Here is a 19,841-nt window from a genome sequence, read left to right on the forward strand (position 1 = left end):
TTTAAACACAAAATTACATTTCTCGGTCGCACTTTGGACGGAGTCAAAAAAAGCATGAAAGAGGAGTCCATGGAATGTGTACGACAGATGAAGAAGCCAGACAATGTACATGTACATGCAGTCAGAGTTTTCTTCGCCTTGCAGGACTTTTTGGAAATTACATAAGGAATTTTGCAGCACCAGCTAAATCGTTGAACAACCTACTCCATAAAAATACAGATTCCATTTGGACTGAGAATGTGAGAAGGCGTGCAAAGATTTGGCATTAGCCATATCATCAGACCTGGTCCTCACAACACCGGACTTCACTGTTCCATTTGAACTTAGAACGAATGCATCGAACTACGAAGCAAGTGGTGTACTGTACCAACGAAGCACAAGTGGCAGCAAAAGAGGAAGACAAGTGGTTGGATATTAGTCTTATACTTTCACAAAATCTGAACAAAACTACAGCACAACTGAAAAGGAGGCATTGGCTGTTGTACTAGCAAATAGTCCCTTTCGATAGTACCTAGAAGGCACGAAATTCGAACTGCTCACTGACCATCAGGCACTTATTCATTTGCTGAATGGTAGTCAACCGAAAGGGAGGATTGCTCGCTGGATCAGTGAAATTCAACAGTTTGATTTTGAGGTGGCACACAGGAGCAGACAAGATTTTTCAGATGCTGATGAACTTTCTCGACTTCCCATTGTTAGTAACTGTGGGAACGAGGAAAGTGTGAACTCATTGAAAATGTGGGAAGGCATAGAACAGCTGATGTACTTCGATGGAAAGTTTCACGCACCGGATACACTGAAAACAAAAGTTCTCAACCTCTATCACGACAGTGCAATGTCAGGAGGGCATGACGGCTTCTGGCGAACATAATACAAAATGAGAAGATTCACATGGCCTGGTATGAAGAAATATATTAGCGATTACATTAGCTCTTGTCAACAATGTCAACGGAACAAAGCAAAATATAAGCAGAAGACAGACAGCATGATTTTTCCACCTAATTCAAATGTGCCATTTCAATCCGTACATGTTGATTACGCTGAACTGAAGAAAAAAAGCGAAGGAGTGAAGAAAACGCACTCCTTCTTAGTGTACATTGATGAATGCTCAAGGATGCTAGCTGCCAAGCCAGGAAAAGAAAATGCTGATGCTGTCGTATCTCTCTTGAATAGGGACATGTTTAAAGGATTGCAATGTGTCGTACATGATAATGGCCCTGCATTCAAGAGTCAGGCATTTGCAAGGTGGGCAAAAGACAAACTTTACCCTGAAGCTCACAGCACCATACCACCCATCAGCTAATGGACTAGCACAGCGAGCTATCCAAGATATAAAACAACATATAAGTATGTACGCAGGATTCCCAGGAGTGTGGAAGTGTTGCCTACAAGCAGCTGTGTCGCACCACAATAGATCTCATACGAGCACTCTCGGATGCAGCCCTCAATACGCCCCCTTGAAGGAGCCTGCCTATTTGCCTGCGGACGATATACTTGGCATAACAGAGAAGCTTAACTTGCAGGAAACGAAGAGTTCAGAACAGCAAAGGAAGCACAGGGAATTGATGAAGAGAGCATTTGACAAACGTCATAACACAACTATTCCCGCAATTGCATTAGGTGATATGGTTCTGGTGCGGAAGGGATATGGCTGTCCTAACACAAAACTTGTGGGTCCGTTTAAAGTGGTAAAATTGGCTACAAAACAACGAGTACTCAAGACCATCGGCTACATGACAGAAAACGGTGCGATGGAAATAGAAGCCATGCCAACGTTATCCTGTATATACATTGGATGGATGAAACAAAGCCTGGGAGAGTTTAATGGGCCGTGATGACAAAGGACAGATGGCATGGGAACGGGGGGAAGAAGAATAAAGAGATCGTGCTTTGTTTCTGTGCATGCTTGTCGTGGAATGTAACAATAAATAATCTTGATTAGTGTCCCTGTATATGCATATACAGGAACACTAATCGCGATTGCTATGTTGCGTCGCCTCGCGGCTCCGAATGGCCATCGTTTCGTCGGGTTTGCGGTGAAATGGGGATCGGGAATTGCCGCATAGTACCCCGAATCTTCATATTAACCGGGTCGGCCTAGGCCACTCGTTTGAGTATCGGGTCAAATTTACACTGGAAAATACGGGAGCGGAGAAAATCTTCAAATTATCGGGGATTCCTAATTAACGGAGGTTCGAACTAACGACGTTTTACTGTACTTATCTTTTGGCATTTAGAGTCATCTGCCACTCCTGACCAAGAAAAGGTAGAATTTTGTACATGGTGATCATCATTGCAATTATTTCGCGATACGAAAAACAACCTTCACTGAAGAGGCGGATGTTACCATGTAAATGGGAAGACGAATAGTTTATGTATATTAAAAATAAAACTGGGCCCAAAACACTGCCTTCTCGCACTCCAGATGTAATAGGTGCTAAACTGGAAGGTTCGGTCTGAATATACACGAATTGTGAGCGGTAGAGGGCAGCACACTCACTCATAAGTGCACTCACTCACATTCACTCGCACTCATTTAAAAAGCGTAAGGGCACATTCACACCGGCGACTTGAGGAGGTCGCGCGACCATTTGCGACTCGCAATCAAAAAGCGACCGAAGGCGACTGATGTTCACACCGGCAAGCCCGGCTGAGCGCGACCCGCAAGTCGCAATCCCGGAGATTATCGTTCTCAGCGAGAACTCTCGGAATCTACGCGGAATTTGAATGCGACGCCGGAGGAGGCCGGATGTAGACACACAAAAGATCACTTCAGGAGCGCCGCTGATTGGTTTATCAGTTTCGCGACCACGGTCGCGCGACTGAAAAATCGCGCAGAGAGCGACTCGCCCAAAATGGACGCTTTTCGAGAAAGGCGACCGTTTGCAACCATTTGCGACTGGTGGCAAAGCGACCAACTTGGTCGCGCGACCTCCTCAAGTCGCCGGTGTGAATGTACCGTAAGTGCGAGTGAGTGTGAGCTGAAGCGAGTCCCAGCGAGGGCCAGTGAGTGTGAGTGGAGGCGAGTCTGAGTGAGTGCCAGTGTGTGTGAGTGGAGGTGAATGCGAGTGCAAGTGAGTGCCAAGGAGTGTAAGTGGACTTGAGTGCGAGTTCAAGTGAGTGGAGGTGAGCACGAGTTGGAGTGAGTGTGAGCGAAGGTGAGTGAGTGCCAGTGAGCGTGAATGGACGCGAGTGCGAGTGAGTGAAGTTGAGTGCGAGCGTGAGTTGGCACTTGTGAGTGTGAGTGGAGGTGAGCGTGAGTGAGTGTGGGGCCTGGAAAAATTATGGTAACTGAGTGTGAGTGAGTATTGTCCCACACTGCCAACCTATGGTAACACGACGGGGAGACGGGAGACCGGAGAGCCGTGGATCACGTGCGAGGCAGCAAGGAGCGCCTGCTGCCAGCACCACGCCAGTGCCGCGACAGCGTGAGAAGGGGTGGCGAGGGCGAAGTGGATGGTAGCGGCCATTGGGTAACGGCGAGGGCCACCGCAATGGTGCTGCGCAGAGGAAGGGGGCGAGAGGATAGGCGAGAACATGCGATCTGACTTTGGAGGTCAAAGGAAGAGCAAGACTTGCGCCGCACGCGAGAGATGGCAGCAGGAGTGTGCGTAGCTAGAGCAGCGCGCGGATGGTGACCTCGGTTACAGAGTTTCGCGGGAACGGGTGCCAAAGAGCTTCACTCTAAAGCTGCGCACGGAATAACAAATGCGCGCACAAAACACAGAACAACACAAATAGATGGCCAACGTGCGAGCGCAGCGATGGCATGGTGGGTCCCAGGTGAAAGGCTCCATAGCACCGCTTCGCGGCCTTCAAAGACTTTCTGGATTTTCTGCTACACGCACGCGCACTGCCCGCGCCTAGTAGGGGTTACTCTAGTACACTATAGTAACGAGAAACTGCGCAGTAGGCGCCGTTGCACGGTATGCGGCACGTGAGCAGCTGCACTCTTTTTCGGAGAAAGAATCTGCTCACTCTTCACTGCCACTGCCGGAGCACAAATGCCGAAGTCATTATTGCGCAGCGCGGCGTAATTTCTGTCAATTTCTTTCGTTTGGCGCAGGAGTTGGCGAATGTATCAAAATGCGCAATTGTACTCCTGCGCAAGTGGTGCAGAAGTCCCACTCCTGCATCAGAAATAGCATGTAATCTTACTGGCAAAGACACGGCAGAAAACAATCCCTCCTCCTGCCTGGCAGGTAATATTGACTTGAGGGAGGACAACCTTCATAGCAAATGGCATACAAACTGGTGTAATGCAGCATTGCATTGTGCATGGAATCTTTTGCACACTAAGTTTCTAGCTTTCCCGCAGTCTTCATTAGGTGCCTGCCAGTGCAGCCGGCAAGCTATAGTGATGCAATAAGAAATACTGAAAAATCTATAACACGTTTATTTGAACACATCTTAACATATTTCACTTTCACAACATTTCTTAAGGGCTCACCGCCTAACTTGAGACAAAAATACTGGCAGTAGATAACTAATATTTTACAATAAAAATAAGTTAAACTTAGCACTATGCTATGCATGTAAAGCACCTGAAGGCCTTGTGCTTAAGCATAAAGCAAGATTAACAACACACAGAGCAACATTTTTATGATCCACAATGTTCATCAGTGCCAAGTACTTTTAAAGGTGTAAAGGTGCATGTCCATCCTTCCCACATGATTTGCTTGATGGACAGGGTTCATGGCAGCCTTAATAAAAGAAGGTTCAAGGATATTTTAAGTATCTCTAGGTTTGGAAGAAATGTGATTCAAAATAACCTTACGAGTGACACCTTGAAAACAAAGTATTGTCAACAAAAAGCAAGCTTTCTTTTTAACTGCATGTCCAATGAAGGAGGCACACCAGTAGTGCTTAGCAAGTGAACCACCACCGACCACAGCACAGCTGCTGCTAGCAGGACTGGATTGGCTCGACTTTTGTATAGCACCTACTTTGTTACCAGGTTGTCATATGAAACCTAGTAAGCTTAGCAGAAACCAAAATTTTAAAAAGTTAAAGCAATGTCATGAAATTTAAGCATTTCCAAGGACTGGCTATGAACCCCGAATTCTGTTAAAACATTTATGGCTCACTTCAGCACCTCCATTTAGAGTGACAATTCCTGAGCAATTGCATTTATTGCTCAGCAATTGTCACTCTAAATTTATTTAATTATGTGAATAAATACGAAATTGGGGCAAAGAAATGTCACTTCAGTAATCATTTCGCCCGGCTACTACAACCAGAGGCATGCTCCGACTATACAAACAAGGAACAAACTCCAGTGCGGTCATCAAACATTTCCACTCTGCTCATGCTTTTTGGCCACATCAGTTGTAGTACTGCGAGCATAACAAAGTCTTGCATATTTAAGGCTTGACTAAGCTTCAAATAGCTGGTCGAGGTTGTGCATTTTTTCGACATGAACACTGGCAGGCTAACTGTTGCAGTCACACTAAAATCACTTTTTCAACAGTGGAGGTTGAGCACCTGGATTTTCTCATGCATTTGTAATGGATGACACAAGAAACAACAAGAGCAATGTACAAAGGAAACACATCCTCCACTGCCCTAGGTGGATTCTCGACAATGCAGCTCTGCTAGCACAACACATTTCTTTTACATAGATGTTAGGGCTATAACAAAATAGGAATTGTAGTCCATGACATTGTCCACGAATTATTGTCATGGCTGATCCTATTAAACCAGGCCAAGCTACTCTTCTCAAAACAGACACACCAACAAAGCAAGACTGAAAAAGAACCGAGCCATGTTGACAGCAATAGTCCATGCAAGAAGCCTTATATCATTAAACTTGGAACAGTTCTTCAGGCAGACGAAACTCACACAATAAAAAACTTGCGAGCCTGTCCGTGATGCAGTGAAAGAGGGAGGGCACACGCTATTCAAATTTCTCAATGCAGAGGCAATGCATCGGTACAGCTTCCATGACATCGAAGAACACTATTGCACAAGTTATGTCAACAAGCAAACACCAGTGAATGCGAACGTGTCATGACGCAACAGCCGGTGGGCAGACGATGAACAAGGTACAGAACACATCATAAAATTCGGCGACACTGGATTGGGGCGTCTCTTGTCCTTGGATAGCACTTCACCCCAGCTGCACAAGGGCAAATGGCCTGTTGAGAGTGATGGCTGAGCAGTGTCGGAAATCACAAAAGAACAATTCGCATTGCAATACAATTCAGGCAAAGCTAATTATGCACCTGTGTACCTCAATACGTCGGCACTTCACTATTAGGACCTAAGTGGTGCAGAACCTTTTGTGTACAGCAAGCAAGGCTGAGACTGCAGTATTATTACAGCGACACGGCTTTGCAGAAACTAGGGTAGGCTGACATTCTTGGTGGCCATTTCTTATGTGCTGCCTGCAACCACAAACCTCAAAAGATCTGTTCATGTGTGCACTGCACCCATAAGTAGCATGTCTAGTTACAAGGCCACACCACGACCACCACGAACGATTACTTGTCACCAGGATACGAGAGGCAATGGAAGAAAGGAGTGACAGCGTGTCACCAGGGCACTGTCATCAGCACACAACGGCACCTGCTCAGGCATTCACAGCTAACCACACCGGGAAAGGCCACATGTGCATTATTATCTATCGAGGAGTTGCATTTTAGACACTATGTGGTACATAAGAGTGTTCTCAGGATGCCACTGGGTAGATCTGTGTTAAACAGTGCGCACAATAAAAGTGATGAGTGCACTTGTAACAAGCAACACACTGTCCGATGATGCTCATGCAGCCCTGACGAGCAACAACACCAGCTGCCAAGACATTCGGTCAAAGGGAAGACTGTGCGCCGGGCATCCATCGAGGGAGGGGTGCATTGTACACCCACAAGGAGCACGTCCAACACAGTGAGAAGTGACCGGTGTGTCTGCTGGCTGCCGGTGCCGTTCACTGTCAGCACCGCGTCACCCTCCGGTCCTCGGGAAGTCCGGAAGACGACGATTCATCGTGAGCATGCTGTTGTGCTTGTTGCTGTCCAAGCAGCACAAGGTTGGCAGCCCGCAGGCGTGCCAGTGTGGCAGCGCCACCGAGCAGCGAAGGCGACGGACTGATGCAAGGTGTTGAGCAGCGCGAGTTGGTCAGGTCACACTGCTCCAAAAGACGCAGCAGTTCCCCGTGGCTAGGGCCGCCGTCACGCACGAAGGCTGCAGCAGAGGAGGGTGTAGTGTTGCCTCGTGCACATTACAGTTCAGTCGATTTATAATGGTGCAAGTCTGATTACTTATTTTGACATTGGGCATAAGAAGACAATACTATGACATGCCCTTCGCTCACTTTGCTTAGAGTTAAAAAATCAAACAATACCGCGTAAGGTGTCACATAACAGCAGGTTGTTCTTGAGGCACACTGAATTGAGAAACCAGAACACGAAGAACAGTGACAGAAACATCAGTACGAAAGGACTGTCACTGTTCTTCATGTTGTGCTTTTTGATGAAGCATACTTAAAGAAGCCAAGAAATCAACTAGCCCTATTTATTGTAAATACACTGTCTGCATTTGTGCAATGTAAAAGGATAAATTTGTTAGTAGAGAGAATTAAATCCGAAAATTGCTTCTAGTCTATAATCTCACGCCAATGATATGATGGATTCACAAAACTATAGCTTGTCTTGGTACCTTCGTGCAGCAGGGCGAAGACTGCAAGGCAATACTAATGCAGCTGCTTACGGTGGCAACAAAGCAAGGGATGGATAACTTTAGATAGGTTGGCCCTCCTGATTGTTTCGAGATGCCCGTAGCTTCCAGTGCTGTACAGAACTACTGAGACAAAGTATAAGAATAAGTACTTGAACTTCTCTTGTGCAGAGAGATGGAGTACTAAATGTGCCAGGCTGTGTTTACAATAATATTTTAATGCAGATGACCTAAGTGAGGTCTGTTGTGATGGGCCGTTCACCCCGCGACACCCTCCGGTCACGGCTCATGCGAATGTAGGGAACGGGCCAACAGCTTCGTTAAAATGGTTCTCAAAACGGATGATTTATGACCAGTGTGGGAGTACCTCGGTCAGGAGAGGTTTGGGCAATTAGCAAGGATACAGCCATCACCTGCCAGCTGCAAAATTTGGCATGTAAACGCCGGAGATGCGGTCAGTGCAGTGATATGGTCCATCACTTGTCAGCTGCACAAATTATCATGTCCACGCCGGGGATGGAGTCAGTGTACGATTGGGGACAGTCTATGATCGGAGACAATGGACAAGCCGAGCAGTGGACAAGCAGAGACAATGGAGAAGCAAAGTCATTGTACGATCCCTCTTCCTCTGTTTGTGCCCAGTGATGTGTGTGCGTTTCCGACAAAGCTCTCTTTGGAGGAAAAGGGCAACAGATCTCCGGATTGGTGGGGCCTGATGTCATCGGTCTCCTGAGGCCAGATTGGGGGAAATGACTGAACAATGACCACGCAGGGCATAAAAAGAGCAACAGACGGCGGGAGTGATCAGCTGCTACAAATTCATCATAAACTTTTTCTGTATTACTCTGAACTTTCTTGTACATATGTAAATATAAACATGTTTGTCAAACGTCCTGAATATCGGGCCCGGCTTCATGTTCCCTTACTTCTCCATGAGTAAAATGAATTCCACATCTTCGGACCCCCAGTTGCAACAGGTCCCACATGATGTCTCAGGGCACTAGTATGTGTGCCACCTTGGTACAGCTAGCCCTAACATAACTTTTCTGGCATGCTACATCTCCACATGCAGTAACATCTGTACTCGGGAATATCAAGCTACAAAACCTAGCTGGTAAGGTTCTTTTACCAAAAAATTTTTGTGAAAGGAGAGACTTTCCTTTCATCAAGCATCAATTTTTCATGAAATGTCAACAACATGGGCAATTAGACGAATCTGTATTTGACAACATTGAAACAGCCGCATTTCCCTGACCATTTTTTTATACTGGCACGTTCAACACAGAGAAAGCTTTGGTACCAGAGGCTGACTAAAACAACCTCGGCGTGCATTGCTCAGCAAAATGTAACATTTTTGTGTGGACAAAATTGGTGCATTGTGCCCATGTGTGCTATGCCTGAACCATAACCAGGACACTGCATCAACTGACGTGTGCAACAAGCTGCGAGTCAACGTAAAAAATTTATGATACTATAAGGCATTACACTTCCGTTTTGTCTTTCCAGGATCCTCCTCCCTACTCTATAGCTCTTAAATCCAGTTGTTTGGCCTTAATATGCTAGTTAATGAGGATAGCTATAGGGGCTTGTTGGTATGGCATAGCTAATTTTGTTGTAGCGCAAGCTGAACAAGGACAACAGAAAGGCACGTCTGACATGCACAGCGCTCACTTTCAACAACAGATTTATTTCCCGTTCTCGTCGCTATATATACACCTTCGAAATGTCATACAGCACGTGTAAAATTTCGATAAATATGAACAAAAGAACTAGACTGGGAACCACATGTAAGCAGATTTTTGACTCTTACATTCACAGACATGTACACGTTCAGCGCGAACAAAGATAATTGAGCTCTTTTGAGGATAATGAAATGGAAGGTTTACTGACGCATACGTCGCCGAATGTTGATGTGTGTCTAGCTTCTATTATCAAGTATGTCATCTCACACGTGCTTCTACTTATTATGACTGTTTCTTTAAATCTAGGTGCATTTGATTCTCTGGCAATGGATCGCAAGAAAGCCATCAGCAGACAAGTTGTTTACTTCGTTATTGTATTCTCGTAGCTTGTCATTTATGCATTTGCCTGTTTGACCAATGTAGCATCATGCACACCCGAAAGGAATGCGGTATACCAAACCTGCGATGCAATGAATGAATTTGTTTGCAAAAAAGACTGCATGCGAAAAAGAACATGAAGACAAAAGCTGTGTGTGTCAAATGGGCGTTTCTGTTGTCCTTGTTCAGCTTGTGCTACAACAAAATAAGCTATGCTAGTTAAGATTGTGTGGAGGGCTAAGCATGCCTGCCCATCGCTGACGCAGTGACCAGCCAAAAAATTTCGGGGCAGGAGAAAGGTGCATGCCAGTGTGCTTTATTTCATGCCAGGTATGACTGGCACACAAAATTTTTGGGGAAGGGATGAGGCATGTGCCTGGTGTGGCCTCCTGTCCGTTGGCTACATATGCCCCTGACAGCTGTGGCCAATGAAAATAATAAAAGCAGAGCAGAGTTCAAACGATTGGCCTCAGACATTGCTATTTGGCTTGCTGTACCAAATGCAGAAAACTGATAATACTAACTACACCTCTTTACTCGACTCATTTTTCTTTCCATAGAATCTGAAAGGTGTTTCGTTCACCTTTTATTAAGGCGGGGGCAGGGGGTTGTTTTTGCCATTCGCTGTAGAGACTGTTTATGCAGACCAAGGTTTGATAAGTGCCCAATCACCAGCCAGAGCAAAGACATGTGTAATAGGGCCACAGTATGAAGCCATGGTGATAAGAGAATTATGCAGTGAATGTGTCAGTGTGCCTTTCACATCTCTGTCAGAAAAGGACACAATCTGCACCAGCAAGAACCCTCCAGAAAAGGACACAATCTGCACCAGCAAGAATCGTACATGCGTTACACCTATATAAACTTGTCTTTCTAGGAATTAGATGAGTTGTAAGTAGCACTTCTTGCATCCTAGACTGTCTCTCAAGTACTTGCCTATCATTACTAAAATTTCCTTATTGTGACAAAGCAGGTGCCTCAGCTAATGCACTTGACGAGAAAGTATAAAACCAGCCATGCACTTACTTGGCTCCCCTTTGGATGCCAAATCCAGTGCCGTGGTCAGGTCCCACATCTGAACATCAAAAGAACATGCACCACGACAGCTGAAAAGCTGCACTGGAAGTATGCAACTAGAGAATACCATTTTATACCTTGCATGCACTAAAGTGCAACACGAATTGCAGTGGTTGTGCAGTTTTCTCTCATACTTTCAGGTCGGGACCAAATTTGCACACGGTGCAGACAGATAAACTAGCTTTGAACATAACTATTGCATAACATTTATTACTATGTAACTATTACGCAACATTTAAGTTCAACAGCCCTTCAAGTGTCTGGCTCAGTGATTTTGAACCTTGGAAGAAGTGTGAAGTGCTGATACACTACGCTTGTTTCTTTAAAATGGCAAAGCCTGGTGAGTGGCTGTTTAGGTCCCAGCACGTTGTCTCAGATTCTTCAGAGCACCGGCGCCTATCTTGAAGGTCATGCCAAAGTTCCGAGTCATCCCCGAGTTCTGGCGTGCAGTAGTGGCATGGTTTATTTTTTCAGTTTCGGTATCAAAACTTCTAACTTCACAAGCTTTTCTGATGCATCCAAACGCATTTCAAACACAAGATTTTGCACAAACGCTGCTCTATATTTGCACCGTCTAAAGCTAGGCTTCTTACGCAGCCCAAAATTTTGTTCGAGTTAGCCTTTAAGCTTGAAGCATTAAAAAATCAATCACGCAATCAATCAATTAACACATCAACAAGAACTGTTTTGCTGTTTCTTGCTTTGTGTCACGCTTTGAATTGTTATTATAATGTGCCTTCTTTGCCTATTTCTGGCACTCTAAATTTTCTACATGTTTAATGATTATTTTTCTTTCTTATGAAAGCAATCAAGCACTACCCTTTAAGACAAGGACTGAGAAAGATTTAACAGGATGGGCGCTGTCCTCTCAACTGTTTCTGTGTCCTGGTCTTAAAAAGTAGCGCTGCATTACTTTCGTAAGAAAGAAAAATAATGCATCAACAACTAGCCCCCCACTTGTTTTGTTAAGGTTTAAAGATATTAAGGTATTTTTTTATGCAGTGAATTTTGTAGTGTATTTTGTTGAACTTAGTAGGTTAGTATTTATGTGCTTTCAAATCAGTTATAAGTTGCTTCTCTTCTGTGTAATGGAGAACTTGTCCCCTGAAAGTATTACAGTAAAAGCTTGTTAATTCATGCTTCACCAGGCAAGAAAAAATATATGACTAAACCAAACGATTTGTTGAATGGACAAAGGAAACAATTAACAAATGTGTACTAGATCAACATGCCTTTACAGAATATGAAACCCTCCCGTTTAGCGTATTTTCGCGATTCTAAGCCCCCTCCACCCCCAATTCTAAGCATCCCCCTCTATTTTCACGAAAAAATTGGGAAGAAAAGTTTGCATGCGAATCTAAGCACCCCCCTATTTGTTAGGAAGAGCATGCAGCCAAGGCCACCAAGCGCGCTTGCTCGCTCTGTCATCGAGTCGGCAGCGCGATCTTGCCGCACAGCCGGACTGCAGAGCCGTGCGGACTCGTGAGCGGCAGTGATAGTGACTGAGCATCCGAAACAAGCGGTGGGTTCACTGATTTCAGCAATTTTTCTTTTGGATGCTTGCAAAATAAAATGTTATTTCTCGCACCAACCTGGTCGTGATGTCGCAGCGATTTTTCAAATCTAAGCACCCCCCCTCACTTTGGGCATCGCGCGATGATCATGAAAAAAAGGGGGTGCTTAGAATCAAGTAAGTACGGTATATTCGGCACAAAATAAGCGTGGAAGCTGCAATGCTCTTCTTGTGACTGATAAGTAGGGACTATATATTTAGGCACCCATAACTGGCACATTAAAGCCTCATTTTAGGCATGATAGGAGCTGAAATGGGCACTAAAAATTGTTCACAAGCCATGACCTGTTTTATGCAGTAAATATGTGTAGACCATTTTCACGGTAGAAAACTGACGTAGCATTCACTTGTGAGGGACAGGTGGCAAACATACTGTGCAATCTAAAACTGGTACAGCGCAACATAGAAAGGAAGAAACAAGCCGAGCCGGCCAGATGAAAGAACAGAGCGCTGACTTGCAACTCTTTCTAATTCTTCCTTTTTATGTTGCGCTGTAGCACATTTAGAATACAATACCAACTTGCCCAATCCTCAACCCTAGCATACTGTGCAAGCGATTGCCTCACAAGGATTCGCTGGGTATGAGCGGCTGCTTTCTTCCTCAACCTACCTACTGTAGCCAACGGGCTTAGTGTATTTGCTCCGATACTGTGAGCAGGTAGTGTATATTCAATAGCCATCTTTTCCTGCTTGCAATGGTGCATTAAGTGGAGCAAGCACGAAAAACCCAAATATGTCAGCAAAGCTGCTAAACAATTAATCAGAGGAGGTAAAGTCTGCGCCTAATGGACGGAAGTCTAGGAATGTTCGAAAAAACAAACATTAAATAATGTACAGCCATCTAGTGGGGCAGTCGAGAAGATTCCGCATGGTGCGCCAGTGCCCGTGAATGCTGATGACTGTTCCCTCGCTTGCTACACCCTCAGTGGTCCATACTCGGTGACCCAAGTTTGCGAGGGGTTCATTGACGAGCGGCACATACCCAGAGCCTCCATGGCCCAGCTCGCTAAACTGTTGGCATGGAAGACATTCAATAAAAAACCCCAAGCATACCCAGTGCATTTGTGGAACAGCCTACTAAAGCATCGGGTTGCAGTGCTTGAGGAACCCTTGTGATGTGGGTTTGATTCCGCTCAACATCGGAGAGAGTTAAAGGATCTTTTAATGCGAAAGCATTCCATGGCTCATGAGGCACGTATTCCAGTATTGGCGTTGTTGGCGTGACCACGCCATGTTTACATAAAGGCTATGAACCCACGACCTTTGGTGTTAAGGCAAAGTTAATTATGATAGAGTTAATGAAGGCAATATAATAATATTTGGGGTTTTACGTGCCAAAACCACTTTCTGATTATGAGGCACGCCGTAGTGGAGGACTCCGGAAATTTTGACCACCTGGGGTTCTTTAACGTGCACCTAAATCTAAGCACACGGGTGTTTTCGCATTTCGCCCCCATCGAAATGCGGCCGCCGTGGCCGGGATTCGATCCCGCGACCTCGTGCTCAGCAGCCCAACACCATAGCCACTGAGCAACCACGGCGGGTAATGAAGGCAATCGAATCCATGACCTTTGGTGTTACTTAAGGCAAAGTAAAGACATAGCCAATTAAGACACTCAGGCCCACGACCTTTGGTGGAAGTCAAACCCACGAGCTTGGATTATGTACACCTTGTGATGAACACTGTCGGTAACGTTGCTGCATTTCTGCTGATGTGGTAGCAATGCTTTTGCATTCATCGCTCTCAGCTTCACATGCCTCAGTCGCTTCGCTGGGCCTAGTGCCACGACGAGCTCGTGCCCCGCTGTCTTTGGAGTCCGTCTTCCATCTAGTCGGCCATGGCCTTGGATTCTCCCGATGAAGTACTGCCGTCAATGCTAATGCCCCGCGATCCCGAAGTTTCCGCTCTCAAGCTCCCGGAGTTCTATTCGTCGAATTCGGAACTTCTGTTCCTTACCATCGAATCCTTGTTTCGCGCCACCGCCATTGGCACTTCGCCATTCATCTAGATCACAGCTTCTTCGCTAGAAGGGGGGCCCTGTAGCGCACTACTACGTGCCACAATGGACCAGTCGCAAAAGATGGCGAAGACATGCTGTTATGACCAGTCAGCCGGGGTAGTGACCGTCTGGCCCTCTCTGACCCCGCTGCGACGAATCACTTCGTGAAGCCAACAATGCGCCCCCTTCGGACAAGCATGCCGTGCCACCAAGGCGAGAAACATTTGGCGAACCGAGTATTGTTAGCTGGTTCACTGTCGCCTTCACAGACCAATAAGAGCAAGAAAACTCCTGGAAAATGGTGCTCTATGGCGTTCCCTCACGGAGTCCGATAACTGTCACGGTTGTTTGACAAATTCCCAGCTAACTGCGAGGTCATCCCAGAAAACAAGACGCGCCAGCTTGAGTCAAACGTTACAACCCCTGTCTACGAAGCTCCCCTCCTTTCTGTGTGTTCAGTGAACATAGGTGCGGGAGTTAGTGCACGAACCCACGCCCTCAAAGCGGGTCCTTCGACAACTTTGGGCGCTCTGATTAGACGAAGGTTAGATGGCAGTTTCCCTGGCCTAGGGATCTAGGGAAGACAGAGGGGGTTTTAAGAAGCCATTTTCGGCTCATCGGTGTGCTTCATTTTTCAGTCATGCTAGACCGATGAGATGTAACGTTCTCCACTCTTCATGTAGATATTGTAAACAAATTTAGTACTCCTCGTTCTCGATGAGAAAAAGTTCCTCCCTTCAACAACATCCTTAGCGTGGATGTGTCCAATGACGGCATGGGCCAGCTACCCCTTTTTACATGCCTGACTCCAACTCTTACAATGCCCAGCACGTCGATGTTGCGCGAGCAGTGGAATCGGCGGATTCAGGCTTCAACCCGATTGAGCGGGCTCGGGTTCACCCACAAGGGATAAGTAAGCGCCCTTTGAAATTTTTGGTCATTCCAGAGTGGCACGCTCTCAGTGGCACACACTCAGTGACCACAGCTGGCATCACAGAGATGCAGTGAAGAACAGCACAGATTGAGTGGCACATACTCAGTGCTCCAAGATGGTGTCAAAGAATTTCTTCGAACAGCAGTACCCACCAAGCCCCGCATCTACAGTGACCCATGCTGGCGTGAAAGAAGTTCACTGAAGAGTGGAACATATGTACACATTGCCTGCATGCAGCCAGGCTCCACTGTCACCCTTCCCTGTGTACATGCTGCACCATTTAGTAGCGCTGCAATGAAATCTGCACATATCTGCAGAATATGGGTTCTGACAAGACTGTCTGAATGCATATGACAAGGGCTTGTTATCATCTTCATCATCATCATCATCATCATCAGCCTAGTTACGCCCACTGCAGGGCAAAGGCCTCTCCCATACTTCTCCAACTACCCCGGTCATGTACTAATTGTGGCCATGTTGTCCTTGCAAACGTCTTAATGTCATCCGCCCACCTAACTTTCTGCCGCCCCCTGCTACGCTTCCCTTCCCTTGGAATCCAGTCCGTAACCCTTAATGACCATCGGTTATCTTCCCTCCTCATTACATGTCCTGCCCATGCCCATTTCTTTTTCTTGATTTCTACTAAGATGTCATTAACTCACGTTTGTTCCCTCACCCAATCTGCTCTTTTCTTATCCCTTAACGTTACACCTATCATTCTTCTTTCCATAGCTCGTTGCGTCGTCCTCAATTTGAGTAGAACCCTTTTCGTAAGCCTCCAGGTTTCTGCCCCGTAGGTGAGTATGGGTAAGACACAGCTATTATACACTTTTCTCTTGAGGGATAATGGCAACCTGCTGTTCATGATCTGAGAAAGCCTGCCAAACGCACCCCAGCCTATTCTTATTCTTCTGATTATTTCCGTCTCATGATCTGGATCCGCCGTCACTACTTGCCCTAAGTAGATGTATTCCCTTACGACTTCCAGTGCCTCGCTGCCTATTGTAAATTGCTGTTCTCTTCCGAGACTGTTAAACATTACTTTAGTTTTCTGCAGATCTCATATATCACTATAACTTAGTCATTGACACCTGATGACGTGTCTCCAATTATCATTATTATTTTTTTATTTAACATGCCCTCAGAGCCAGAGGCATTACAGAGGGGAGTGGTACATAAGAAAATATGGCACATCGGAAGTAAACAAAATTCAGTTATTAATATGTACAAAGCACAGGCCTAACATGCTAGACAGTGCAGCCAATGGTGTGGCCTTGACGAAAATTCACCGCCGGCTGATATAACAACGGGCCACAAACTGTTGCACAAAGCTTGTCGCTAATAAAGAGCTTTAGAGTGTCCAGTATGACAGCATGCACAGGCAGTTTTCTGGATGTGTGGTGGCGTAAAAGTGAGCGGTGAAATTGGTAGTGCCAGCTTGTAGTAGAAAGCTCAACCATATTAACACAGAGCCAAACACCATGTTCTTCTTTGCTGCTGGAGTAAATTTTTGACAATAGCATAATCATGTTCACCACTATGCCACTGCCGAAAATTTGCACCAACAACGAAGTAGAATATAGTTGGTTACTCAAATATTAGCTCTGTAGTTGTCTGGTAGGGCTTTAAGCCACGAGGAGGCTGCAACGCTCAAGCCGCTCATGTTTACACCCCCGTCTGTCTGGCAATCCAACCAAAGCGCTCCCATTTTCCAGAATACCAGACAAACTAAAACTCTCTTATAAGTTTCTACGGGTGACTCACCACTAATTTTTAGCAAAATCACGCGTACCGGTTAGATTGAGGCCCTCTGAAGTGGCATTCAGGTCTCTGGTAGACCCTCCAGCAACTACTGTAAGCACGCATGCCAAGTTCATCTATGTGCTCACATGCAGGTAGAAAGCTCCAAACTGCATGAACAGTAAACTCGCATTTTCAATGTGATTAGCGTGCCTTATGGTGGCTAATTGGCCCGTTCTTTACACAAGCCGCCATAGTTTTCTCATGCGATGCTTTTGTTGCTCCCTCTGTCTTATCTATTATCTTATTTTTAATGCAATTAGCATTCTCAGAATACTTCATGCACTTTTCAAGGGCTAAGTGTCGATTTATCTATCTGTCTATGTATGACTCCAACCATTTTCTCACAAACATAGGTCACTGGGCTGTCTATGATTGAATGGGTGGTGCATTTGGCAGCTGGGCTAAGGGAACCAGTTTGAAAACAATCGCTGTGCCACCTCGGGTCACTGGGTATGCAACACTAGGTATTATGAACCTCTCCGACAAAAACGTGGGCCACTGGTTATTCACCACCCTATATGCACCTCTCTTCAATGAACCTTTGATGCAAATTTGGATCTCTGGGTACGTGCCACAGGGTATGCACCGCTCTTTAACGACCCTCTTTGATGATAACTTGGGTCACTGGCTGTGCAACACTGGTTGTGTGCCACTGAACATGCACCACTCTTCAATGAACCTTTGATGCAAATTTGGATCTCTGGGTATGTGCCACAGGGTATGCACCGCTCTTTACCTACCCTTTTTGATGTCAACTTGGGTCACTGGCTGTGCAACCCTGGTTGTGTGCCACTGGACATGCACCACTCTTCAATGAACCTTTGATGCAAATTTGGATCTCTGGGTACGTGCCACAGGTTATGCACCACTCTTTACCGACCCTCTTTAAAGTCAACTTGGGTCACTGGCTGTGCAACCCTGGTTGTGTGCCGCTGGACACGCACCACTCTTCAATGAACCTTTGATGCAATTTTGGATCTCTGGGTATGTACCACAGGGTATGCACCGCTCTTTACCGAACCTCTGATGTCAACTTAAGACACTGGCTATGCAACACTGGTTATGTGTCACAAGATATGCACCACTCTTAAATGAACCTCTTGACACAAACTTGGACCTCTAGGTATGTGCCACAAGGTATGCACTGCTCTTTATGACCCTCTTTGATGGCAACTTGTGTCACTGGCTATCCAACACTGGTTATGTGCCACTGGATATGCGGCACTATTCAACAAACTTGATGCAAATTTGGACCTCTGGGTATGTGCCACAGGGTATGCAACGCTCTTCACTGACCCTGGAGTGCCACTGAATATGCTCCACTCTTCAATGACCCTTCGATGCAAATTTGAACCTCTGGGTATGTGCCACAGGGTATGTGACGCTCTTCACCTACCCTGGAGTGTCATTGGATATGCTCCACTTTTCAATGACCCTTTGATGCAAATTTGGATTGCTGGGTATGAGCCATAGGGTATGCAACGCTCTTCACTGACCCTGGAGTGCCTCTGGATATGCTCCACTCTTCAATGACCCTTTGATGCAAATTTGGATCGCTGGGTATGAGCCATAGGGTATGCAACGCTCTTCACTGACCCTGGAGTGCATCTGGATATGCTCCACTCTTCAATGACCCTTTGATGGAAATTTGGATCGCTGGGTATGTGCCACAGGGTATGTGACGCTCTTCACTTACACTGGAGTGTCACTGAATATGCTCCACTCTTCAATGACCCTTTGATGCAAATTTGGACCTCTGGGTATGTGCCACAGGGTGTGTGACGCTCTTCACTTACCCTGGAGTGTCACTGGATATGCTGCGCTCTTCAATGACCCTTTGATGCAAATTTGGATGACTGGGTATGAGCCATAGGGTATGCAACGCTCTTCACTGACCCTGGAGTGCCTCTGGACATGCTCCACTCTTCAATGACCCTTTGATGCAAATTTATATCTCCGGGTATGTGCCACAGGGTATGCGACGCTCTTTACAGACCCTCTTTGATGTCAACTTGGGTCACTGCCTATGCAACACTGGTTATGGCCCACTGGATATGCACCACTCTTAAATGAACCTCTTTGGCGCAAACTTGGATCTCTGGGTATGTGCCACAGGGTATACACTGTTCTACCGACCCTTTTTCTACTCTATACTGGACACCAACTCTAGACGGGTCCCAAAAAAGGCCATCACCCCACCACTGGTATAGCCTGAGCTAAGAATGAAAGGGGGGGGGGACAACAACGACGACATTGGAGTTGCAGTTAATTAGATGTTTGCCCCGAGGCAAAGCACCACTAATCCATCAGTGCCTATCCAGAGGTCAACGCAGTGTGGACACCGACTCTTGACAGGTCCCAAAAAAGGCAATCAGCCCACCATTACCTGCCAGCCTGAACTAAACATGATAAGGGGGCCCCATCCAAGGCTACCAAACAATGACGGCGAGCTTGCATTCGAAGGTTGCTTTCTTGCCACATTTTCCAAACCATCGGGCTTTGGACGCGGAGTTACTGCAGAGTTTTGCAAACATGGGCGTGGTATCACAAGAGAGTTGATGACTGTGATTTGCTGCTGGACAGTCTTCAGATTCCCTAGTCAAATCGTCTAGGGAAGACGACATTAACCCTTTCGCTGTCACAAACACACCGGTACGTTCTTTATCGTGCGTTCAAAATTTCGCGCCTTAGCGCAAAGCTGGTGCTCCTGGACTGGCCAC

At 46.1% G+C, this 19,841-nt stretch overlaps 1 protein-coding gene across 2 annotated transcripts in view; it reads right to left on the reverse strand.

The window, feature by feature from the left end:
- Positions 1 to 4,373: 4,373 nt before the first annotated feature.
- LOC139048139 (SH3KBP1-binding protein 1) overlaps positions 4,374 to 19,841 on the reverse strand; it is a 175,765-nt gene continuing 160,297 nt past the window's right edge. For both annotated transcript variants that reach the window (XM_070522647.1, XM_070522646.1), the window contains exons 18-19: positions 10,761 to 10,809; positions 4,374 to 7,182 (exon numbers count right to left, since the gene is read on the reverse strand). In XM_070522647.1, coding sequence (XP_070378748.1) covers positions 6,932 to 7,182; positions 10,761 to 10,809 — 300 coding nt within the window. In that variant the 3' untranslated portion in view covers positions 4,374 to 6,931. The remainder of the gene's footprint in view (positions 7,183 to 10,760; positions 10,810 to 19,841) is intronic.

This window comes from Dermacentor albipictus, chromosome 7 (genome assembly GCF_038994185.2).
Source record: "Dermacentor albipictus isolate Rhodes 1998 colony chromosome 7, USDA_Dalb.pri_finalv2, whole genome shotgun sequence".
Classification (NCBI taxonomy): domain Eukaryota; kingdom Metazoa; phylum Arthropoda; class Arachnida; order Ixodida; family Ixodidae; genus Dermacentor; species Dermacentor albipictus.